This window comes from Xiphophorus maculatus, chromosome 10, assembly GCF_002775205.1.
Source record: "Xiphophorus maculatus strain JP 163 A chromosome 10, X_maculatus-5.0-male, whole genome shotgun sequence".
Lineage (NCBI taxonomy): Eukaryota > Metazoa > Chordata > Actinopteri > Cyprinodontiformes > Poeciliidae > Xiphophorus > Xiphophorus maculatus.
The window spans coordinates 6,398,708-6,424,763 of NC_036452.1; the positions used below are offsets into that span (position 1 = coordinate 6,398,708).

The following is a 26,056-nucleotide window of genomic DNA, read 5'->3' on the forward strand; positions in this document are numbered from 1 at the left end:
TATGCATGGCTTTAAAGTTGGAAAAAGATTACCTATTTTTAGCCACAGTTGGCCCAAAAATAATAATTCTGCTGCCATGTCGTTTATGAATGTTTGCACAAAACTAGTAGCTGAACGTTCAAGGTCATGGCTCACCAAACTCCTCTTGCTGCAGGTTAAATCGCTTGCTAAACGAATATTGCTGGCAGAACGTTTTTCTTCCTGATTCTGCTCACCTGGTTAAAGCCGTGCTGGCTGCTGTTCTCTTGACAGTTCTGTCACACTTCACAATTTTTAATTTCACTGTCCACTGAACAGTACGCGTTACATTATGCTCCAAATCCCTCTCAGGGCCTTTGCTTGTATCATTCAGCACTGACCCAGTCATAGTCGACTGTTGCCGCCCCGAGGTTCAGATCGTTTGTTTATGTTAATTTGTTGAAGCTTTGAGACAATAACTGAATTTTCGTATTCCCAAAACTAAATTAGAATAATGATGATGACAGCTTTTACTACAATGTGGTTTAAGCTGTTATTTTCCTATCTTGTAAGAGACATGCATCAAAATATTGTATTTCTTAATAACTATTTTAAAAATGTTACTTTATATTTTGTGTTTTTATGTCATTCTTTCAAAGCACAAACATTTAAAGCAAAATGAAGGTTATGCATTACCTCAGACATCTGCTATGTCAAACTAAAAACTCCCATTTTTAGGAAAATGGCCGCTTATCAATTAATCGATGGTTGATTAATAAAATCAATCAACTTCAGATGCAGTCATTCATCGATAACCTGCATTATTAGTTGTGAATTTCCCTTAAATTCCTGAAAGGGCTTTACGTTACCAATTCTCTCAAGGCAGCATTTATCCCTGCTGTTTGTGCACCTTTTCCTACCACACTTTTACCTTTCACTCAACTTTGTCAATATGCTTGAATGTAGCACACTGTGAGCATCCAGTTGTAGTAACAGTGACTTGTTTTTTCTTTACCTTTTCTTGTGGAAGCTGTCAATGCTGGAGTGCTGTCAAGTTGATGTTCATCCCAGTTATTGCTCAGGATGCAACACAACATTTCTCTATTAAAGATACCAATGAAACTGACTTTTCATTAGCTGCATGCCAAATTATCATAATTAATTAAAAAAAACATCTGGAAAGTGTATTAAATGAAACATAAGCTTCTGAAATGAATTTGTTTTGATTATGCTCTAACTTATTGCGACTAACCTGTAGAAAAAAAAATTTGGATATTAACTCGACCGCACTATGTAGGTGAACAAGAAGTGTGATGAGGCACGGCAGGAGAAGGAGGCCATGGTGATGAAATATGTGCGGGGGGAGAAGGAGGCTCTGGACCTGAGACGGGACAAGGAGAGTTTAGAGAAGAGGCTGAGGGAAGCGCTGAAGGAGGTGGACCGCCAAGCGCTGCGCGGGAACCAGCTGGCTCAGGAGAAGGGGCGGCTGCAGCAGCTATATGACGCCAAGGTCAATTACATTTTAAATACTTTCTATTTGAAATATGTAAAAACTTTATCAGCTTTATTTACCCCTTAACCTTGAAAAGGACAAAGTTTCAGATTTATGTTTTCAATTTCACGACGGAAAATAAATGACAGAAGTGTTTTTACTGACTTGTTTATATCTTAAGTAGTATCAGTTTAACAGAATGTTCGATCTCAAACAGCCATTTTATCTTAATCAACATTTTTTTGTTATTCTGTACATTAATTAAGTCTCATTCGTATGCTCCTTTATTCACAGGAGGGTGAGGTTGGCCGGCTGACACGAGAAGGGGAAAAGTTAAAAGAGGAGATCAACTCTCATCTAATCAAAGTCAAATGGGCCCAGAACAAATTAAAGAGTGAAGCAGATGCTCATAAGGTAATGTTACAAAGTTTGGTTTTGCTCATTCTCTGTTGCCAATACAAGCCTGGGTTCAATCTTTACAAAAAAAAAAAAGAAGCTTGGCATTACTGGTTTTTTTTGTTATTCTTAATTGGAATAAAGTACGATCCCCCTACCGTCCTTTGTTTATTGGTTTTTTGGTCTTAAATTTACATCTATCTATAATTTTAAAATGTTTCATTAAATGGGTAAAGTAAAACAAAGCTTGTGTTGGTATTCTACGACGGTGTATTGTGGCCACTTTAGATAAGGGAAAAAATTTAGTAAATATCTGCCAAAAAAGAGGAAACTTTGGAGTTTGAAAAGTTTAGAATTTTTGAGAGAAAAACTTGGAGTTTCAGAAGTTGAATTTTTTGACTTTTAAAACTAGTTTTTTTCCCAGAAGGTTTCTGAGATTAATCAAGACATTTCTGAATATTTTCAAGCAAATATTTGACTTTTCTAACTCTGAAAGTGTCTTCTTTTTTCTCTATAAATTTTCTGAGATTTTTTGGTGGAAATTTCCTTTTCTTTTTTTATTATTATTTTTTATTAACTTTTTTCTATCCACAGTGGCTCTAAGTGTTCAGATACATGTGAAGCTGTCTGTATTTTATTGATTATGATTCTTGTGCTCAGATGTTGGTATTAGGATTCCATTTTGCATTTTAAGTTAAAATTATCATCGAAATGTTAATGTTCTTTTGTGTGTTTTCAGTTTTTATACATCATACATACCACCCTGTATGATATAAAACAGAAAAAAAAACACCTGACCAGTTGTGGATCTACGTCAGGATAAAAACGATCACCTTCTCTTTCAACAGGCTGCAAAATAACATGATTAAATGTGCGATTTGGGAATGAAATGAAATCGGAATTGCACTGTAATGACCCTGGAAGGAAATTGCTGCTGTTGTTGTAGCTGTTTTTGAAAAACGGCTCCAACAAAAGAACAGTTTCTTTTTTTCCCACTCCCTGTAAGCAGAAAAACAACAGTAAACAAAAGAGGGTGCAAAAGCTCAGGAGTTGCTGAAGGCCACACAGATCTGGCTGTTGTTTCTCCTTTTGCAAAAATGCTAGAAAAGATAAAAACAAATTAGTAATGAGTGTTGAGGTTTTAACCTGAACCCTCTGAGAGATAAGAGGCTTTTTCATTTTTTATTTTTTCCTCTACAAAAGCACCTTCATGTTTGTTTGTGTCCAGGAAACAAAAGACAAGCTCAGAGAAACGACATCCAAGTTGGCTCAGGCCAAAGAAGAGACGGAACAGATCCGAAAGAATTGCCAGGACATGATCCGAACGTACCAGGTTTGTTGCGTGATAGATTGATCATGATCACAACAGAAATTAAAAGACTATTTTTGTATTGATTTTATTGTTACTATTAAAAGTTAAGGTAAAGGTGCAAACCTGACCAGACTGAATGTGGTTGAATGTGTCAGATGGTGGCAGTAAAGAGCCACAATAGTTTTGACTCTCCTAGAAAAATTTATCAGAACTACTAATTCTGACATCATAACACACCAGACAATGATTTTATAATTTAACACAAGAACATATTAATGTAATTTACTGTTGTTTCTCATGTTTTATGCACCTGTACTTAAAACAATAATTTATGTCCTCTTAAGGAATCAGAAGAGCTCAGATCCAACGAGTTGGACGCTAAACTGAAGGAAACTAAAGGAGAGTTGGAGAAACACAAGCAGGAGCAAACAGACCAGTTAGAGGTGACGCACGTTATCTAAAGTTAAAACTTTTTTTTTTTTACATATTCATCTTCTTTCTCAATGCGCTTTTTCTTCCTTTTATTCCCAAAATGAAATAACTGATTGTAACATTTCAGCTGGCAGTGTGATCACTGTGATGCCTACAAAGGAATAACAGATAAGAAAATAATACTGTGGATAAAATAAGCGTCCTGTGGGCTCTGATTTATTTAATATGGAGATAAAATTAGCTACAAGTAATTTTAAAATATGGACCATCAATAGAAGATGGATCCTCAGATTTTGTTGTCTTTGCAAAAGTGTTGATACCACTTGAGCTTTTATAGATTACAGAAATAGGGTTTTTCTTTTTTTTTTTAACAAAATAGCTCAATCAGGTTGGATCCAGATCAGTCTGTTGGGTTATCACAGTAAAGGAGGTTAATTATAAATGCAAAATTTGAAATGTTTATTGCTAAACATTTGGAATAGCATGAGTGATTTTCCTTTAACTACATTATTATGCAAGAAGTCTAAATCTGAATCTTTTTGTAGATTAAGCAAGGAAAAAAATACCATATTGTTTTTTCTATGTGATTGTCCATTAAAAGACAAATCACAGCACAGGTTCCCTTTATTTTTAAGTGTATTATTAATTATCCTGATTTAAAGTTTGTTTCTCCACTTTTTTTCTCAGCTTGCCTTAACGTAGCAGTTGCAGTAATTTTGCCTCTGATGCTCCGCATGCACACAACCGAACGGATGGACTCGGTCCAAACACTGTGGCCTGTTTCTCTCAGTGCCACACTCTAACGGGAATCAGACTTTAAAAATAAATGGCCTAGAAATAATCAATATTAAGCCTTGCATTTCAACAACGAACCCAGAAGACATCACCTAGTTAGATTAATTTGAGGGTGTGCTTCATTTTTTACAGGATGCTGACAGCTCAGTGTAAATGCCTCCAAAAAGACGAAAAGAGAAAAAGTCCCTACATTTGAATTTCTGATGTTTGCAGCAGCAGAAAGAAGAGTCCAATTTTTTGATAAGGAAGTTTCCAACAAAAGCTGCCGTCTGTTATGACGTTAAATAAAATTGCTGACCTGACGCTCTTCAGTTTTTTATTTTCGAACCTTGACTCCGGCCCACCGATCCCTCTGAACCTATATTTATTGTTATGTATCTCATACACTCATGATGAAGCAACCTAAATCATAAATTATGCAAACAAAACTGTTTCCATTACTTGTTGGGAGATTACATTTAAATTGGATGCGAAAAGATGAATGGACGAAATAGAATTTACCAGAACCCCCATTACTGCTGCGTCGTCGTGGATACCGGAGGCCTTTAATGACTTCTTGGAAAAGTTAACTAGCGGCAGCACCAATAATGAGTTTGTTAAAAACATGAGGCAAAACATGGGGGAAAAAACACCATTTGTTTCACATCCCTAATGAATTCATAAAGAAACAAACTCAATACATGGCTTACAAGGAAATCTATTTGTTGTGTAATGACGCTACATAAAGTATTGACGGCCTTGTTTTCTAGAAAAAAGAACACATGAGAATACAAGGCATACAAATATAAAATAGAACCTCATTCCTGTTGTAGATGCATCGAGCAAAGGCTAAAGAGCTGGAGGACCTGAAGAAGAGTTACAAAGAAAGCATAGATGAGCTGGAAACACTCCGCACTAAGGTTTGTCATCCGGAGTGATGTTTGTGTAGCACCAGCGAGCCGTCTAACCTCCGTCTAACAAGGATGTCTGGCTCCTTAGTTAAAGTGTCTGGAGGACGAGCGGCCGCGGTGGGAGGATGAGCTGACCAAATACAGGGAGATCATAAACCGGCAGAAGGCTGAGATCGGCCGGCAGAGAGAAAAACTGGACGAGGTCACTGCGCTCCAGGAGCAGCATGAACGGTAAACATGCACAAGTTTTTATCGATAAAGCTCGAGCAGACACACACTACAAAGATGAGCCCTGTGTGGAAATCACTTGATAACCAAATTGCGGTTGGAACGTGTTTAATTAAGTTTTATTTTAGTTTTCATTTTTTCCAATAAAATACACACCCTCTTTATCAGCTTTGATTGCCATCAGCTGCGTTTCCACTGACCATACAATTGTCCAACTTGACATTTCGAAAATAAATTTGCATATGGAAATGCACCAATTTCGGAAAAAAAAAAAAGTTTTTTGATCAAATGTTTTGGCGCTAGAATGATGTGGGATTTTTTTGGCCCATATCAAAATTGTTTTATTTCACAAAACTGCTATGGAAACAATTTATTTACTATTTTTGCATCACATGAGTCACAAGATAAACAACCAGATGTTGCCACTGGTGCAAACCACGAAGAAGGAAACAACAGGAAGTAGTTGGAGGATCATTGCATTTTTTTATTACTTAGCAGGTGAACAAACATATTCATGAGATTTTGTGTTTCTTATTTAATGGAAACATCGACATTAGCAGAATATTGAAGAAGTTTTGCGCACATTTGTTATGGAAACGCTAGTGATAAAAAAACGTTGAATTGTAGTAATAATAGTATTTATCCTTTTCCTGTTAGATCCCTAAATGATAGACAGGACAGATTTAACACACACCTTCAAACTAAAACCATATTGAAGAACATATTGACTTAATTAGAGCATTTTGTCTTCTTTACTTCACATCTGCCATGATGGTAGTGAATCTGATTAACCATTTTTCTGACTATTTGTCAAACAGAAACCTCTGAGTTCCTCTTCCTCTCTCCTTGAAATTACAAAAGGAGTTCCGCAGGGTAACTTGGACCGTTTTTATTTTTTATTCATATAAATAACTTTAGTGATAATTTGTCAAATGCCTTTTATCATTTTTATGTAGATGACTTGTTAATCGGTTGTTGCTCTTCTTCACTCTCACATGCTATAGAGTTTTTACAGTCTGACTTTATCATAGTTCAGTCTCGTTTATATACTTGTCTGAATGTGAATAAAACAAAAACAGTGGTTTTCTCACATTTCCAAAGGCTATAAGATATTTCTATTGATTACCACTGCCCTTGGTGAGCAAATTGAGCTTACTTATTATAAATACCTGGGCTTTATACTGGATAAAGAGCTCTTCTATCACGTGCACATTGCAAATTTGGTACAAAAACTGAGTAAAGATTGGGTTTTATTACAGCAATGGATTTCAGGAACTTTTCTACCTCTGCTGGATTGATGTCTTGTATATGAATTTTCTCATTTTTTTCTAGCATGCGCTACTTTAACAGTTGTTTTAAGATTTTAACACGTCTCACATTTGTTGTTTTATGAAGGGACAAACAGGAGATCACCTCTCTCAAGGAGGAAGTGGAGAGCCTGACCAGTCAGATGGCCGACCTCCAGCGCGACGTTCAAGGCAGCAGGGAGCGTGAAGCTGAGCTGCTGGGCTTCACCGAGAAGCTGAGCAGCAAGAACGCCCACCTGCAGTCGGAGAGCAACGCGCTGCAGTCTCAGCTGGATCAGGTCAGCAGCAGCTTCACTGAGCTGCAAGCGAAGCTGGAGGAGACCAGCAGGCTCCTGGAGGACAAGGTAAGGATGCTGAGAGGGGACACACTGAGAAACGGTCTGGGGTTGATGAGAGAGATGGTTTTTTATAGCAAACACATACATAATATCTTACTAGGAGAGCTAGGTGATTTGGCTGAAAAGTAAAAATCTGATTTATTTTTTTCATACCAGATTTCTGATTTTAAATCTTTAATCTTTCGCTTTAAAAAGCAAAAACAAAACAAATGACAGAAAATATTTTCTAAAAGGGTTTTTTATTTCAATCATCCTTTCTGTGAGTTGTACAACGGACTATCAAGCCCAGGCTACGAGAATCTTTGTTTATTTACTACTATATAGTCGTTATTGTATGGATTTTTTTTCTAGTAAAATAGTGTATTTGTTTCTTATAATATGATGAAAAAAAGTTGTTTTCATGAAGCTTAGGTATTAAGTTAGTAGGATCTGACATGAAAGATCTGTCTTAATACACACGGTCGTTTCAAAGTCCTGCTATTGATGATAAGTTGATGCTGATGTGTTAAAGGATTGAGTATTTATTTTAAATATTAAATATTATTTGTAAAACTGTACAACTTAAGGAGATGCTCAATATTCCTCATTTTAATTTTTTTAATTTTTATGTGGGAGTTTTCATAAAATTACTACTTTCTTCTCCTAAATTATTACTTTTTTCTTGTAAAAAAAGAAAAATAAATAAATCTTCAACTGGCTCTAATATTCCATCATAGAACTGACCTGTGTTCAAAGTTGAAATAAATAGAAACTTTAAAACACATTTGTTAAAGAAGATCACTCTAATCTATGGAAACCCAAGGAGATCATTGGTGGAAAAAAAAAATCAACATTTTCCAGAAATTAAATCTTCAAAAACCCAAATTAACCCAATTAAGCAATTAAAAACGTCATTGCACACAAGTATTTCCACTGTATAATGACCAGCGTTCCTATAAATCTGCAGTCGCGACAGCTGAAACAGGAAGAAGTGATGAGGGGCCAGGAGGTGCAGGGCCTGCAGGAGGAACGGGCGGCGCTACAGACAGAGGTGGCCCAGCTGATGACCAGAGTGGAGGAGCTGAGAGACGAGCTGGTGACCCAGAAACGGAAACAAGCTGCCAACATCAAAGACCTCACGAAACAACTAACACAAGGTTCGATACTACATCTACTTAATTTAGCATAAAAGGCAAATGTCTTACAAGTCACTTAAGTTTTTTACGTGCAGAAAAATGTCAGGGTTTCAGTGTTTGAGTTCTGTGCAGCTCTGTTTTGTTTAGTTCTGATACGATGATGTTTTCTCTCTGCAGCCCGTAAAAAGTTGGAGCAGGTTGAGAATGGCGGCTGCGACCGGGACGCCAGCAGTATGGGCAGCCGCTCCAGTTCCTCAGGTACTGCTCTGAAATTTGGTTAGTATTTAACATTTAATGTCACACTCTTAATCTAAATCTTTCATACTCCTTACTTTCTGTTAAATATAATATTCCCACTTTATTGGCATCAGGTTATATCTTAATTTATTAAAATAAAATAAACGATAATTAATTTCCGATATAAATGTATACCAAGCTTTTGTTTCAGCTCACAACTAACTACATTTTCAGAAAATTAGATGTGTCAGTTTACTGAAAAAATATTTTGAGCTGTGTATGTGCTCAGTGTTTAGTTTGGACTCCATTTGCATACATTACTGCATCAATGCGGCGTAGCATGGAGTCGATCAGCCTGTGGCTCTACTAATAAATAAATAACTATTAATAGCAGCCCTCGGCTTGTCTGGCTTGTTCTATTTTCCACTTGTCAACACATCATAGTCTTTGTTCTTTGGTGCGCAGTGATACCGTGGTGATTAATGCAACAGTTGTGGTTCTGAATACAGTTCTGTGTTTGATGACATTGTAATATAAAACAACTGGTGTCTCCAATTCTCAATCAGGGTCCCTAAACGCACGCCAAGGTGGGAGCAGCAGCGTTGAGGAGCGGTCGCCAGAGAGCCAGTCCGGTCCCTCCGTTATGGTGGTGGACAGCTTCCCAGAGGTGGACAAGGCCGTCCTTGTGGACCGGATTGTCCGTCTGCAAAAGGCGTTGGCGAGAAAGCAGGAAAAGATCGAGTTCATGGAGGATCACATTAAACAGCTGGTGGAAGAGATCCGGAAAAAGACTAAGTGAGTGGCGTGGTCCAGTTGTTCAAAACAAAAGGTTTTGTTTCATAAGATATACAAATAAATCATGCAGAAATGATCAATGTAGCTGTGTGTTAAGTGTGCGATATAGGAGCCTACAATAACAGAAAACAAAATGCCAGAAAAGCTTTGGTTCAGGGTTTCAGAGCTTGCAGCGACTTCTTTAGCTGCAGGAATCTTGAATCGTGCTGTGGAGACGATTTCTGTGATCTGCCTTTAACAAAACTAACAACCCTTCCTGAGATAACATCAGCTCCTCATTCCAGCAGTTTTCTTCCATCTGGGTAGATAATCCGGGGGAAATTGACTCATATGAGGATTGTACATTTTCCTCATGTGAAAATGACTCTTATTCGCATAAAGTTATTGACTTGGATTTGTCTCGGGTCGTCTCCTGAGCCTCACCTCTAATTTCTTGTCTTTCTGCACTTGAATCTATTAGGCTCAACCTACATTTAAGAGTTAAAATTGAGGACGAATCCCACGGTTCGCTGCTAAATTTAGCTTGGCAGAATCTCAGCAAAGCCCGGGGGGTGTTACACCACCCAGAGTATGGATGTGAATTTGTCCTTTTTGCCTCTCTGTCCCCATCCTCTCCAGGATAGCCTGGTGAACATTGACAAGTCTGAATGTAAAACATGAGGAAGATGATGAATAAAGAAACAAGAACTGTAGAAGGCGAAGATCAGGAGCTGTTAGGGTCAGGAAGCTAATTATTAGTTTACAGCATCTCCTGCACAGCTTTGTGTTCTGTCATTACATTATATTTTGCAGCTTGTGTACTTGCAAAATGGGATGTTGGCTTTCTTTACGAAACATAAAGTTCAGTCAGAACAAAATCTATTTAAGAATTGGGGGAAAAGTAAAGAAGTAAGCACTTCTCTGATTTGTAGCTGTTACTTATGGAAGAAGATTAGAACCACTGCAAACAAAAACAAAAAAATTAATTCTGACTTTTTATTTGTCTTCTCCTAATTTTGACTTTTTTTGTTTCCTCTGAATTCTGACTTTTTCTGACTTTAATTTTCTGAGAAAAAAAGTCAGAATTTTGTAACGGGCTTTAATTTAGAATCACTGTATAACAAAGACCGTTTTGAACACAATTTACCTTTGCAGTTCCTTGCAAATGTAAAATAAACCACAAATTTAAGTGTACTTTATTTGAATATTATGTAATAGACCAACATAAAGCAGCAACTGTATAAAGTGGAACAATGGTAGGTTAGGGTAATAACTATGTCCTAGACTTTAAAATCTCTCGCAACCCTGTTGAATTTATCATCTGAAAATGAAGAGAGCTTGACAGAACTGTCAACGTACCACGCCTACAACATGGCTGCCAAACTAAGCTGACAGGACGGACCAGGAGAGCAATAATCTGAAGTAAAATCAGCCAGAGGGTCATGGTAAAGTTTCAGTAGATAAAGTTAGTGACAGTACAATTATTAGCTCCACAAATCTGATCTCTGTGGAAGAAGAAAGACAAAAGACTCCCATCTCTGGACAAAATGTTACTTTTTCACCTACATGCTAAATACTAAGGCCTTGTCCACATGTAGCCAGGTCTTTTTGAAAATAAAAATCACCACTTTGTTAAAAATAATGTGTTCGGTTTCAGAAAAGTTTTCATCCACATGAACTCACACAAATCCACCATAAAAAAGCACATCATCAAACCCCATTAGTCTGTTCAGGTGACTGGAATCGATTGGATAATGTTGGGAAGCAGATGCCTTCTGTTCAAGATTCCTATTTATCTGTAGGGCATTTTATCCTCTCATCACTGTTAATTATTTTTGAAGCAGATGTTAAAGCTCAATGTGTTGCATTTCTTTTTGTCTGTCATCAAACTATAGATCTGACAGCTGCAAAATCAGTAGCTGGTAACTTCAAATATGTCAGAAATGCACAAATTAGCGTCAGATACTTCAAACATTACTTACCTTTTAGATTTATTGCTAAGATTTAAGGCTGTGTTACTCTCAATCAATTTCAGATAAAATATAACTATTTGATTCCTTTTGCAGTATTATTTTATTTTGCCCCATCTCTCTGTCTTTGCATCTTCTGGGCTAAATCATTCCCACCTCTCAATGTGCCTCCATGTGTTGCTGCTTTCTAAAAGGGAAAAAAAGGAACTGGGGAGTTATACGTTTGAGAAATTGTCATCTTGCATGTTTCCGAGCCGTCTCTCGCATCTGTCATCCTCCCGCTGATCTCTGCATGCCGCTTCTATAATCATGTAGCCATATGTGTAATTTACGTCACTTTTTTTTGTTTTATTAAAAACTATCGTGATGGATTTGGGGTCCATATATATGGACCTTTGAAAGACTAGTCAGAGGTAAGTTTCATTTCATGTCTGTGCTAGCTCAGGTGTTGTATTTGTGAGTGTGAAAGTGGATGGATGGGGAAAGTATATGGTGGCAACTTCTTTTGCTTTTTGCATTGACCTGCTTTTTTTCTCTCTTTTTTTTGCTACATAGATTTACAGATATGTTTCAATTAACTAAAATATCACTGAAAAATTCATTTAATTCAGTCAAGAAAATGTGACAAACACAGAATCATTACAAAAAGAGTAAAAATTACAAACATGTATTGCTTTATTCCTTTGTTATGATGTACAGCTGAGAGCTCAAAATTGTTTTTTCTCTGAAAACTTAAAATATTATATAAGACTAGTTTTGAAAGAGGAAGGAAAAGGTCAGAAAAATGAATCTTTACTGCATAAGAAAGGGGTGTGATTTCTTACAGAAGCAGTGAAAATTATGTTAAGACATATACATACACTGAATAAAAAGACATTTACACATTTAGCAAATAATAGCAATTTTGATAATTCTAACTGAGCTAAAACAAGAAAGTTTTAATCTGATTTCAAATCAGACGGTGAGGAAAAAAATGTGTGTATTTTTATTTGGTTTATATAAATATCTGGTTTCCATTGTAAGTAGACGTCCGCTGTTCAGAGTTTTGCGTCCAAGCATTTTAATTGAAAGTTGAGTGGAAGGAAAATATGCCTTTACATAAATAATTTTTGCCTTTTATCTGGAATTTAATGTCAGAGTTAGGAGGAAGAGTTGGTAGGCACCAAGAGGCAAAGTTGCTTGATTATTTACCCTGCTTTTCTTAATTCAAAAGTCATCCCAGCCAAAATTTCAGCTTCATATGGAGGCATTGACTTCATTTTTCACACTCTCATTCCCAAAACTAGCTGCATTAATAACCATGGTATCGCTGTGTTTGACTGACCTACAAACTCACCTGACCGAATGCTGGAATCTATTAGAGACAGCAGAGGCAGCAATGCAGAGAAGCTAAAGGTCACTATTAAAAGCAACCTGGGCTTCCTTAGCGCCTCAGCAGAGCCTCTGGCCGATTGCATTGATGCACTAATTCATGCAAAATTAACTCCGACCAAGTACTGAGTACTTTTCTGTTGGCAAAGAAAAGGAGTTTCATTTTCATTAACGCTTCACTCTGTGTAATAACGTTAAATAAATGTTACACTGCAAAACACAAAATCACCCCTAGTATTTGCACTACAAACTAGACAAAAATACTTGATAAGATTTTGTTTTTGTAGTGCAGTAAGTAATGTCAATTGCTTAAATTAACTTTTTTGTGATGATAATCTGACTTACGCTCCACCTGTATTTGCTTCAGTCGTTAAGTCGCTTCTCAGCTGCAGGGTTTTAGGTTTGTGTTGATCAATCTTCAGTTAATTTTTTCTGAGGGACAGTATTTTCATCACACAGATTGTGGCTGCATGCTGTAGCAGGAAGTAGCTGATTAACTGCTTGAGCTGCATGTTAAATATAATCGTCCTCTTGTCAGAATGAGTCAGATTTAGGCATCTGCATGCGTATCCCTGTTGTGACCTCCACATTATTTGCATGGAATAATAAAATCCTGCTTTTGTGTAAATCTCTTCCAAGATTGCCAATATATGTAAAATTCATCCATTTTGTTACTGAGATACATATATTGTGTAAATTCAAACTATTGGAATCCATCTTTTCTTTTATTCGGGAGGAAAAATTGTCATTGTACCAAAACATTTGCCACTTAGTTTGAAGTACATAGACTTTTTTTTTTTTGCTCTCAAGTTTTAAGTTATGTTTATTTAGCACATTTACTTCATAAAGACATTAAAACATCCTTAATTAAAACCTGCTTAAAAAGACAGTGAACTACTGTCTTCCACTGCTTATTAAATGAGTCCAGACTCCCAAGACGATGTTAAGACAAAGCAAGGCCGTTTCACAGTTGAGCAACTGTGTGGAAAATTGCAATCCCCTCCAGTTTTATATCTGCTCCTTGGCGACTATGAATAAGTTTTGGTTTGAGGATGTGGCTTTAACAATTCCATGATATAGGAAAGAGCTTAGCCACTCAGAGCACTGAAAGTTAGTGTGGATTTTTAAAAGAATTTGAAATAAACAGGAGTTATGCAAGTTCTTCTGTTGGTTCAGTTTTGCTGCAGAGTTTTGGGCCAGCTGAAGGCAATGGAGGGCTGTGGAGTTTTTTTTAAAATAAATGTTAAACTGCCTGTTTTGACACAATGTATCTTAATTTTTTTAAATGATTACCATTTCAAACAAGTTGTTTCTGATTTGCCAGCAAGAGAAATCTCAAGTTTGGCTTTACTGCTAAGTGTAAAAGTCGTAACTGTTGCCTGATCAGACGACTCCATCTGACTTATTTCCAACCATCTGAATGTCATTTTTGCACTAGTTTACAAAATGTATTAATGGTCTGTCCAACTGAGTGAAAACATAGCAAAAAAAATACATTTATTAAAAATACCGGGCCCACGACAGAACCTTGGGATACCACAGACATATTAGATCAATGGAGTCTGAAATGACGATGTTTATACAGTCAGTGAAGCTTCTATTTTAAAGATTCAAACCACTTTAAATGGTCTGTGTATTATTTAGTGACAGTTTTTAAAAATAATTTATTATAGTTCACTTTTTAGATAAACAGTAGTGGATGATAGTAGCTGTAGTAGTTGCTCCTGTTGTGATTGTTTTGTATTAGTTTGACCCTCCTCTGCTCTAATTCTTCCTTAAACCTTCATACATACTGTAGTCTCCCTTCCTGTTGACTTTCCCTGCTGCGCTGCCAGAAAATACACCGATTCTCCAGCTTTGATCACAGCTCTGCAAACTAATTATCGTAGCAGTGAGTTTTCTGTTTACATGTTGCACTTTGAAATCTACAACCCCCCCCCCCCCCGTCTGGTTTGTGATATTTCTCATGCAGCAGCTCAGCTAAGATTGTCTTCAACATGTTTCGAGATGAAGATGATGAAACTGTTAGGACACCAATCTAGTTCATCTAAATAACCTGATGTGAAACAGTTCCCCCTTTTTGTCTTGTTTGGGTGTTTTTTATTGTCTTTTGTTTTTGTCTGCTGCCTCCGGCTATGACCAGATGTATGCAAACCAAGCAAAGCTTATTCCCCCTAGGGGATGTTTCTCTGCCTCCAGGCAGATCAGAATATACCTGTGAGAGGTGATGAGACGATTCTGGTCCCTGAACTGCAAATGAAGATGTTTTTGTTGACTGCTTGTCTCGTTCAAGAAATTTAAACAAGTGGAGACTCTTTATCTTTGAGTATCAAACATATTAAAACCGCTGCTTTTGTTTGAACTTTTGTCACATTATAATCACAAACTTCATTGAATTTCTGGTGGCTTTTATGTGACTGACCAGCACAAAGTTGTATAAACTTGTGAAGCGGAAGGAAAATAATTGGTTTTGAATATTTTTGTTACTTTTTAATCTAAAAATTCATGGTGTGCGTTTGTCTCCCGCACTCTTTTATACCTTTATTGGTTATATCTCCACCAGCTTCACATATATAAAGGCTGAAGTCTTTGGCCTCTCTTCTTCAGAACCAAACCAAGCTAATCCGATTTACAGCTTGGTGATATGGCTTAAAAATACATTTCCGGGGCGTGCTGTGGTGGCGCAGGGGGTTAGCACGCCCCACGTTTGGAGGCCTTAGTCCTCGACGTGGAAGTCGCGGGTTCGACTCCCGGTCCCGACGACCTTTACGGCATGTCTTCCCCCCTCTCCTCACCCTCCTTCCTGTCTGCCTACTGTACAAAAAATACGAGCCACTAGCGCCGCAAAAAAACTCTCCGAAGAAAAAAAAAAATAAAAATACATTTCCAAATTTTTTTTGCATCCAAAATTTGATTTCCACTTCTTTTTTTTTTCCTTACATAAATAGAAATCACAAAAATATCCTAATATCTTTTAAAAAACTGGCTTTTATTTCAATCGTTCCTTAAATGAATTGACCTGAATTCAAAATGAACATAGATTAAAATTATAAAACGCATTTGTCAAAAAAGAAAATGTTCTTGGGTGGACTCAAGTCACTCTGTATGGAAACAAATTGGTGAAAAACAAAAAAATTTAATTAACCGAAACAGAAAAAATGATAAAAATTCAATCAATTTGATATTTTCACAATTATTCACTACTTTGTCTTGGTGCATCACAAAACTCCCAATATACCTGACTGAAGCTTGTCATTGTTGTGTAAAAATCGTCAACGTCTCTTCAGCAAAAGGTCTTTCTGGGCTCATCCTCACCTTTGAAACATCCAGAATTGGAGTTGGAACAACACCAGTGGTGGAGACTGGTTGTTTCCAGTCTTTCGTGTCTGAAAGGCATCGTGCCGGTTCGAGCGGATTTTAAAATATTGATTGTTGAACCATCTGAAGAGCAGGAGATTCTTGACCTTTTCTGTTGGACTTCATGATGAACTCCTCTCCTATTTTCACTCCTTTTTTTTTAGCTGAGCTGCAGACGGGAAGGAGTTTTGCAGTTTTAGTCCTAAATACAGAACTTTTTTTTTTCCATCTTTATGTCTGAGATTGCTCACGTCAATTCACACGTATGAATAGCTTTTTGTTTTGGGTTGCATGTAAGACTGTCTTCAAATTATTGTCATATCTAATGTGCGCAAAATTCTCTCAATATTCTACTAATGTAAAAAAAAACACAAAATTAAGTAAGAAACGCAATAAAAATCAGATGTGAATAAGTTTGTTCAGGCGATAAGTCATTAAAAATCATCATCCTCTACCACTTCCTGTCGCCCTCTTTGTCTTGTTCGCCAGGAGCAACATCCAATTGTTGGTGTTTTCTTTATAAAGTTGTAATTTTGTGTTTATTATGTAGCCTAAAGCACATTGAGCTGCCTAGATTGAATACACTTGATTGATTGATTGATTGATTGATTGATTGATTGATTGATTGATTGATTGATAACGACTCGTAGTTTTGACGCAGCTGAAAAAGTAGCTCATTGTCGTGTAAAAAAAACACTGAAAAACATTTTTTTAAAATTTCCAGTGTTCCAGTAAATGAATTTATTTTTCGTAATTCCAGTTTGTGCGATTCTATGGTTAATAGAAACTCGGCTGTTCTCCGGGGAAAATGAAACAGGAAGTTTGGAGCTACTAGCTTAACTTCCAAACCGTGTTGTTATTGCGGTGTAACCGCATTGGGTACGTGGAGATTTATCCCGTTGCCCCTAAACCGAAACATGCAGTTTATGATTAATTGATCACTGCAGTCTATTATAATTCTTCCATTTTCATTACCTTTGCTCCTCTGACCAACAAGCACAGTAATAATCTTTCTAACTATATCTCCGGCACGCACGGGTCCGATAAGCGATCCCTCCCGGAATAGCAATTCCCATAACGTTCCCCCAGCCTCTGCTGCTACAAAATGCTTTATTGCTCTGTTGAAGCTCCCTGCTCTCTAACTGTGAAACCTCACTTTTCTCAATTTTCTTCCCAAGCCGACGCCACGCACTCGCTTTGTCTCGTCCCTTTTATCAGAGAGAGGTTTGACTCATCGCTTCCTCCCTCCCTACTCCTCTTTTTGCTGCCCACAGGATTATCCAGAGCTACGTGCTAAGAGAGGAGTCAGGGGCCCTCTCATCAGAGGCCTCTGATATAAACAAGGCCCACCTCAGCCGGCGGGGAGGCATCATGGCGTCGCTTTACACCTCCCACCCGGCGGACAGCGGCCTGACCCTGGACCTGTCTCTGGAGATTAACAGGAAGCTGCAGGCAGTGCTGGAGGACACGCTGCTGAAGAACATAACTCTGAAGGTAAATTTCCCCCCAGCGTGCCTCACGTCACTCCTCAGAGGAGGAAGAAGCTGAATGAAGGTCTGGTTCAGTGCCCATGATGTGAGCGTATTTATTTCTAACCTTGGATTTATTGCATCACCTTCATGTTCCGCCCATCTTGACGCTTGTTCACGACTGTAGGGCTGAAACGATTAATCGTGATGAATCAATTAGAGAAATAATTATCAGTTAAGTATGGGAATGTATCATATTCAGAGTTACATTTACTTGAGTAACCTTTTGAAAAAAAAAATTTTTTTTTCTAGTATCTGAGTGAAATTAGTGAGAGAAAACTTTGGGCTGAAGATCCTCTGCTTGACTGGCCACCTGTCAGTGTTTTCCCACTGTTTCATAATCAATATGAATATGGGGTTTCATATTGATTATTGTTTATTGATGGGCGATTTTCAGCTACTTTTTATTCACCAATAGTTTTATTCAACCTGGAAAAGTCTGGAATAGGATTGAAATGTTTTTCAGGTCTGAATCAGAACCAGTTCTCTGAAAGTCGTTTCTCTCCTTTCATCCATTCATCCCTCTATCCATCTGGCCATCCATCCATCCATCCATCAGTCCTTTTATTTGTTCATCCACCTGTCCTCCCTTTCCCTCCTTCTCCTCCTTTTTTCCTTCCTTCCTTCCTTCCTTCCTTCCTTCCTTCCTTCCTTCCTTCCTTCCTTCCTTCCTTCCTTCCTTCCTTCCTTCCTTCCTTCCTTCCTTCCTTCCTTCCTTCCTTCCTTCCTTCCTTCCTTCCTCATATCTTTCCTTCTTTTTTCCTCCCTCATATCCATCCTTCCTTCTTTCCTCGCATCTTTCTTTGCTTCCTTTCTTCCCTTCATTCTTTACTTTCTTCATTATACCTTTTTTTCCTTCCTTCCTCACAACTTCCTTCCTTTCTTCCTTTCTCATGTCCATCCTTCCTTCCCTTCATTCTTTACTTTCTTCATCATCCTTCCTTCCTTCTATCCTTATATCATCTTCCCTTCCTTCTGTCCTTTCTTCTTTCCTTCCTTCAGCAGTAATTTCTGTTGTAAATTAATTATGATTTTTTTATTTTAATTTTTTTAAATGTCTAGAACGATGGAGATCTCTCGGATCATGAAGAACTTAAACATTTTTTTCTCCTACGTTTCCTACAGTAAGCATCTCACATCACATCACAAAATGAACCGTTTAATCTCCAGACAATAACAAAATGTTTTGTTTTTAAAATCACTTTTAACAGATCCGTTTGAATGAAGCACGGGGAGCGTTAGCTTAGCAGACAATTGACCGACGTGTGAACGACTGAATGCTGTCGGAGATCGATGAAACCATTAGTGGTCCCGGCTAATCGCGGTTAAAACAGCTTCAGTCCTCTCGAGTCGGAGGGTCAGATTCAGAAATTCAGCGGACAACAGGATGCGTCATCCCTCTCCGTCAGCAGTCCAGCTAATTTGCAGAGATGCACAAATGTTGTTTTGAAGCCGTGCTCAGGTTTTTCTAAGGCTTTTGAAAATCGGGCTTCTTTTTTTTTTTCTCTTTCACTTTTTTTGAGATTAGTCTTTGTCCAGAATACTAAGCGCAGCTGTTCAGCCCTCCCTCTGTCACATCAGCCCAGAAGACAGAAGGATGCTGCAGCTGTTAAAGCAGAATATTAATGATTCTTTTGGTTAATTTCTCCCTTCTTGCTCCTGATTCTCCCTTCAAACTAACAAGAAAGGCTTCAGTTGGTAGATGTTAGCAAATTAACTGAATTAATTTACTTACCTTTTCTTTTGGTTATTAAATTGTCTTTTTTTTCATAATTCAATAAATAAAAACTGTGAGATAATTTATAAATAATCCATCAAGTAAAATAAATGGACCAATGAAATAAAAAAGTATTTTTAAAATTATAATGGGGGGCTTATTTTGTGGATCACAGATTTATTTATTTAAATATTTATTCATTATTTATTTCATAATGTTGTTTTGTGACACTTATTTTGTAATGCTACTTACAAAATGAAATGGACTTTTATTTAAGTCAGTTTTGTTTTTGATTCATTGACAAAATAAGCTTCCCATTAAAAAGTATTTGTTCATTTTTATATTTATTCACATTTATTTATATGCGTATTCAATAGTTATTGATTAACAGTATTTGTTTATTTTATTTAATTTCAAATGAAACAACTTTCCTTACAAATAACACCAAATAAAGCAAAGATATTGCTAAAAACGCCTCATTAAAAACAATATTCCTTACACTGAGCGGTGTCATTCATTTTAGAAATGTTGCACACATGTTGCATGCTCCGGACACCCAGCAAAACTGCTAAAGCTAGCACGTCTTTATTGCTTTTAAAAGCAAAAGTTAAGTGCCGTAAAGTGGGCTAGTCAAAGTCCAGACATAAATCTAGTTAAGAATCTCTAGCGAGGTTTGAAAATTTATGTCCAGACATTTTCCATCCAATGTGAAAAACTGACGTAGCTTGAAGTGCGATATTGTATGACAAATTTAGCCTATATGTGTGAAAATCCCAATAAAAAGTAAATATTTTTGGTTATAATATGACACGATTCTGAGATTGTGGTCAGAAGAGTGTCAGCCCTCCATGTGGTTTCGGTCGCGGCCACCCTTTCAGAACATGTCATCATCCCGTCTGCATGCATTGTCACAGCTTTAGCTTCTCTAAAAACCATGTGGGCACGAGCTTTGATAAATATGTTCACATTTCGCAGCCAATCAGCTTCCTGTTGTGTCAATCTTCCAGGCTCCCGACCCAAGAGCCCGAATGTGAACAGTAATTGTAATAATGTGCAGGAGTATCTTCTGGTGGAGATTTTTTTTTTTCCCCCTTTCAGCAAACGAAGGATGATTGGCACAAAGCGGGGAGTAATGATATGAAAAGTATTTCACTGGGAGAACAATAACAGAACAAAACAAAACAAAAAATGCTCCGACAAAAGGCAAATCAAGGCTTCACTCTTATTGTTAGGAATTATGGAGTTTTGCAGTTTCCAGGTCTGATTGTTATCATTCCACAAACAGCTTCTGTTGCCAACATGTAAAACATTTTCTATACATTTGTGTTTTTTCACCAACTTCCTTTCTTCTTTTTGTTCTTTTTGTGCAGGAGAATCTGCAGACTCTGGGCTCCGAGATCGAAAAACTGATAAAGCAGCAGAAGAATCCCGCAGACGGAGTCAGGAAGAAGTGAAAATTAACTACTTGAGCAACTTCTACTTCTATTCCCGACGAATGAAAGAGCATCGTAAGTGCCAGTGAGACGTGGGACCTCTTGAACCGTTTCTGTCTATTTGGAGGAAATGTCTGAGCTTACTTGAACCGTTGCTACTCCATCCACATTGTGCCACCTCTATTTATAGACCCCGACACGAGAACTTTTCTTCTGGCCCACATTTTCCTCCCCAAAGCTTTGCCAAGAGAACTCTTCGGGCTCTTCGGACTTGAACTTCCTCCTCGTGTTGTTGTGAATGTTTAGCTAAACCTCAGTGGAAGCTAATTGCCAGTCAAACAATTCAGGCTTCCTATCAATTTTGGAAAGAAAGTGTGAAATTTGGTTTTAGTATTTTTCCAGGTGTGGATTAATATGAAAAGAGAAGAGCTTAAGATTTTTTTTTATTTTCAGACTTCATTGCCTGACCCGTTTTTAAATGGTTTTTCTCTGACATTTTTTCTCTGTGCCATAAAATTCTGTCTGTATTTTGTTCCTCTTCCTTTTTATTCTTTCTATGCTTACTTGTGCCCTTTTTCTTACTTCCTTCCATTTTATTTTATTTTATTCTATGTATCATCCTTTCTTCTTTCCTCACTTCATCCCACTTTCTTACTATTTTTCTTGCTTTCTTCCTTCTTCACTTCCTTTCTTCCTTCCTTCCCTGTGCCCTCCCTTGTTTATTTACTTATTTCATTCTTCTTTCCTTCCTTCCTTCCCCGTGTACTTCCTTCTTTACTACTTTCCTCACTTCTTTCCTTCTTCCCTTACTTTCTTCTGTCCTAATTTCTTTCCTTCCATGTCCTTCCCTAATTACTCCTTTCCTCCCCTTCTTCCTGTCTATTGTTTTCTTTCTTTCATCCCTTCTTATTTCATCCTTCTTTACTCCCCTCCCTGTCAATCCTTCTTTTTTCCTTCCTTTCTTCCGTGTGTCCTATTTTTTTCCTTCCTTCCTATTTTCATCCACTCCTTCCTTCTCTGTGTCCTTCCTTCCTTCATTCATTATTCCTTTCGTCCCTTCTTTCCTTGTGGTTTTTCTTTCTTCCCTCGCCTTCTTTGCATCCTTCTTCACTTTTCTTCCTTCCTTGTGTCCTTTTTTCCATCCCATTAAGACCCTTTAATTGTAGAAATGTCTGCCATAAAATATAAACTTTTAATACTTTTTAATTTGAAAATGAATCTAAAGAACCAAGATGTCTGATAGAATATGTATTTCTTTCCAAAGACGTGTAGGAATCCTGAAGGTAACTAAACTGAATCGGTCATGGCCAGCAGCAGCATCCCATGAAGTCTTTCTAAAAATAAGCCAAATATGTTTTTGCTGACTCAGCTGAACATCTGAAGCGAAACAAAACAAAAGCAGATCAGTGCTTATTTTAGGAGAACCCGAGTTCTACTGCTGCATTTTTCTTCTGTTTATTATTATTATTATTATTATTATTATTATTATTATTTTTGCCTCCGCCCTGCGCAGCATGTACGGCCAGTGGAGCAACGTAACCTCTCATCTGTGTGGCGAAGGTGGCAGATTTCAGGAAGCATCTTTGCAATGTTCCCCTGTAGCCGGCATCATAACACCACCTGCTCTTCAGCTGCATTAAGCTGGAATCAGTCTGTGATTAAACTTAAAGTCAAATGAAAGGTTGGAATGTACAGCTGGTCTTTAATTCTCCCACGATGAATGTAATTTTTTTTTTCTTCCTTTAAATAATATGTATTTTTTTTTAATTTCATTACATCTGAGTTGTAGTTTTTATTATCCTCGTGAGTTTTAAATTTTTGTTCTTAAGGGAATGTTTGGGAATTTTGAAGCAAGTCTAATTATAACTAAAAGGTTATACAACCCCTGGCAAAAAGTATGGAATCACCAGTCTTGGATGAGCACTCATTCAGACATTTCATGCTGTAAAACAAACTCAGATCAAAAACATGATACAATATTAAGGTCGTTCCAAAGTGCAACTTGTTGGCCTTCAGGAACACTCAAAGAAATGAAGAGAAAACATTGTGGAAGTCAGTGAATGATACTTTAATTGACCAAACACAGGGAAATAAATATGGAATCACTCAATTCTGAGGAAAAAAGTATGGAATCATGAAAAACGCATAAACAAAAGACCATTCAAAATACATCACTAGTATTTAGTTGCACCACCTTTGGCTTTTATAACAGCTTTCAGTCTGTGAGGCATGGACTTGATGAGTGACAAACAGTATTCTGCATCAATTTGGTGCCAACTCTCTTTGATAGCAGTTGCCAGATCAGCTTTGCTGGTTGGACCCTTCTTGTGGACCATTTTTTTCAATCTCCACCACAGGTTTTCAATTGGGTTGAGATCTGGACTATTTGCAGGCCATGACATCGACTGAATGTGTCTTTCTTCAAGGAATGCCTTCACTGTTTTTGCCCGATGGCACGATGCATTGTCATCTTGGAAAATTATTTCATCATCACCAAACATCTGTTCAATTGAAGGGATGAGAAAACTGTCCAAAATGTCAATGTAAACTTGTGCATTGATAGAAGAATTAACCACAGTCATCTCCCCAGTGCCTTTGCCTGACATGCAGCCCCATATCATCAAGGACTGTGGAAATTTGGTTGTTTTCTTCAGGCAGGCCTCTTCATAAATCTCACTGGAACGGCACCAAACAAAAGTTCCAGCATCATCACCTTGTCCAATGCAGATTCTTGACTCATCACTGAAGACAACTTTCATCCAGTCATCCACAGTCCATGATTGCCTCTCCTTAGCCCATTGGAGTCTCGTTCTTTTATGTTTAGGTGTCAATGCTGGTTTTCGTTTAGCTTTCCTGTATTGAAATCCCATCTCCTTTAGGCGATTTCTTACGGTTCGGTCACATACATTGACTCCAACTTCCTCCCATTTATGCTTCATCTGTTTAGTTGTACTTTTTCGGTTTTCAAGACAAATGGCCTTAAGTTGTTTGTCTTGACGCTTTGATGTCTTTCTTGGTCTACCAGTACGCTTGGCTTTAACAACCATTCCATGCTGTTTGTATTTGGTCCATATCTTGGATACAGCTGACTGTGAACAGCCCACATCTTTAGCAACCATGCGTGAAGGGTTACCTTCCTCAAGAAGTTTCACAATCCTCTCTTTTGTTTCAAGGGACATTTCTCTTGTTGGAGCCATGGTTCTCACCACTCCACTTCGTCCAGCAGCCCTCCAAGGTGTCATGACTGCAGGTGTTTTGAACTGCACACTAACGGGCACATCTAATCTGGGGCAGGTGTCCATTTAGGGAAAGGAAATAGACTGGGTGTGTCCTTTTTTTTCTACCTCCAATTTGAGTGATTCCACACTTTTTTCCTCAGAATTGAGTGATTCCATATTTATTTCCCTGTGCTTGGTCAATAAAAGTATCATTCACTGACTCCCACAATAGTTTCTCTTCATTTCTTTGAGTGTTCCTGAAAGCCAACAAGTTGCACTTTGGAACGACCTTAATATTGTATCATGTTTTTGATCTGAGTTTGTTTTACAGCATGAAATGTCTGAATGAGTGCTCATCCAAGACTGGTGATTCCATACTTTTTGCCAGGGGTTGTAAGTCGTAACTCCGTCACACTAGTTAGCCTTTTAGTGGCTAGGACGAGATGCTAACACTCCAGCCAACTTCGAACACTTACAACGCGAATTGAAGCTTGAACCCAATAAAGTTTTATTTTACGCCATTTCTAAATTAAAGTTCTTAAGTATTAAGTATGATTAAATATCTTTTTTTCATCCGCCTGATAACCTGCCTGGAAACACTTGACAGGTTCCACTCTGTGCGCGTTTCACACAGGAATGTAATTTATGGCGCACCGCCTCAAACTTCCGTGTCCTCTATACATATTTTATCAGTTTTCACGTAAAAAACTAATGAACACAAACACGACTAACGCGTTAAAAGCTGGGAGAATGTAAATCTTATGAACCAGTCCGACATTTTTCAGATTGTCCTTGTTTTAAGGCAGGAGTCCGCTTTTATCAAGGCCCCCTCCGAAGCTAGCTGTTAGCTTTAGCTTCTGGTAAAGGCTAATCGGGATTCATCCAAAATGAAGATGCCTACCTCTAATTTTGAAAAGGAATTGAAGTGATTAGTTCGCCAAACGTTTTATTCCCCCTTATCCTCACTAAACACCTGTCCTGGTTAAACCCAACATTTGTAGTAACATTTACGTGTAAATGTTTTGAGGCATTTTCACCATTCCTGGTTTTACACTTTGAGCACAAAAAGTGTATTTGCACTCCGTGTAGGATGTGACTTTTTTTTGTTTAGTTGAGAAAATAGACAATGTTTGTATGCTCCCTTTCTCTTTTTGTAGCCCCATTACATTAAATCAAGAATAGAAAAAGAATCAAAGGCAGAGCATGAAGTTTGTAGCTGCTGCTCAGGAATGCAAAAAAGTATCCAGGGACAAAGTGCAATCCATTTCCACTTGTTTTTTTGTGACTGCTGGTGTAGTGTTTTTATCTTCGTTTGTGAGACATTTGAATATTTAAAGTATGCATGTGTGCCTTCTTAAACCTCTCCGGCTGTACCCGGTGTACATGTTTTAGCTGCCCAGGCTTGTTAGATGGACCATTAAGGCCAGTTTTTCTCCTTCCAGAGTTGACCTGCCACCATGAGCATGCACACGCCTGCAGCTCTTTGTAAAAAGAAAACAATATTAGCGTGCTCATTCAAGCCCTGCAAGATGGAGGTTAAAGAGCAACTCTTGTTACACAATGCTCGGTTTCCTCTCGCCTCATCTGATCTCATTTGCTGCAGCTGCTACAAAAGATATGCCTGCCCTTTTTTGTTTTCTTGTTTTAAATGGACATGAATGGTTGCAGGCTGATCCTGTCTCCATTTCCCCTGAGGCTATGCAAAAGTGGACCGCTACGTAAATAAAGATAAAGATGAAAGTCTCGCTATTGAGGTCACAGAGACCTTAAAGCCTCTCTGCTGCGGCGGCGACTGCCCTGCATTTGATGGAACTTCACGTTTATTGCATCCGATCTCCCTTCTTTACCAAATAGGATCAATTTGAAAACCTGCAGGCAGCAGAAAACTTAAATTTAATCTCATGTTGAAACAAAATGACACTAATATTAAGACAAAAAGAAAATTTGCCTTAAATTTTGGCTTTGTTTTGTGCAAAGTGGGCGGATTGCTTCACAGATGAATTCTCCTTCAAGGTGCTCAGTTTTTTTTTTCCAGTCTTGCTGTTTGTTTTTTATGCAGAATTGAAGAGCTGCCTATGCAACAGACTGGCACAGGGCATTCCAATTAAGCCCGCAACTCTCAGAGGCTTTCTAATGGGCTTTTTCAGATTGTTCCCCTGCCTCCCCTTCAAATCAGGCTGGGTATTC

At 37.8% G+C, this 26,056-nt stretch overlaps 1 protein-coding gene across 2 annotated transcripts in view; it reads left to right on the forward strand.

The window, feature by feature from the left end:
• The window catches only part of ccdc186 (coiled-coil domain containing 186), a 28,695-nt gene extending 7,376 nt beyond the window's left edge, over positions 1-21,319 (forward strand). Inside the window, exons 5-16 of one of the 2 annotated variants that reach the window (XM_023341549.1) lie at positions 1,256-1,468; positions 1,745-1,864; positions 3,075-3,179; positions 3,503-3,601; positions 5,198-5,284; positions 5,364-5,506; positions 6,899-7,154; positions 8,095-8,284; positions 8,441-8,539; positions 9,067-9,295; positions 17,247-17,466; positions 20,589-21,319. In XM_023341549.1, coding sequence (XP_023197317.1) covers positions 1,256-1,468; positions 1,745-1,864; positions 3,075-3,179; positions 3,503-3,601; positions 5,198-5,284; positions 5,364-5,506; positions 6,899-7,154; positions 8,095-8,284; positions 8,441-8,539; positions 9,067-9,295; positions 17,247-17,466; positions 20,589-20,672 — 1,845 coding nt within the window. In that variant the 3' untranslated portion in view covers positions 20,673-21,319. The remainder of the gene's footprint in view (positions 1-1,255; positions 1,469-1,744; positions 1,865-3,074; positions 3,180-3,502; positions 3,602-5,197; positions 5,285-5,363; positions 5,507-6,898; positions 7,155-8,094; positions 8,285-8,440; positions 8,540-9,066; positions 9,296-17,246; positions 17,467-20,588) is intronic. The other variant, XM_023341550.1, reaches the window with a different exon arrangement.
• Positions 21,320-26,056: the final 4,737 nt, after the last annotated feature.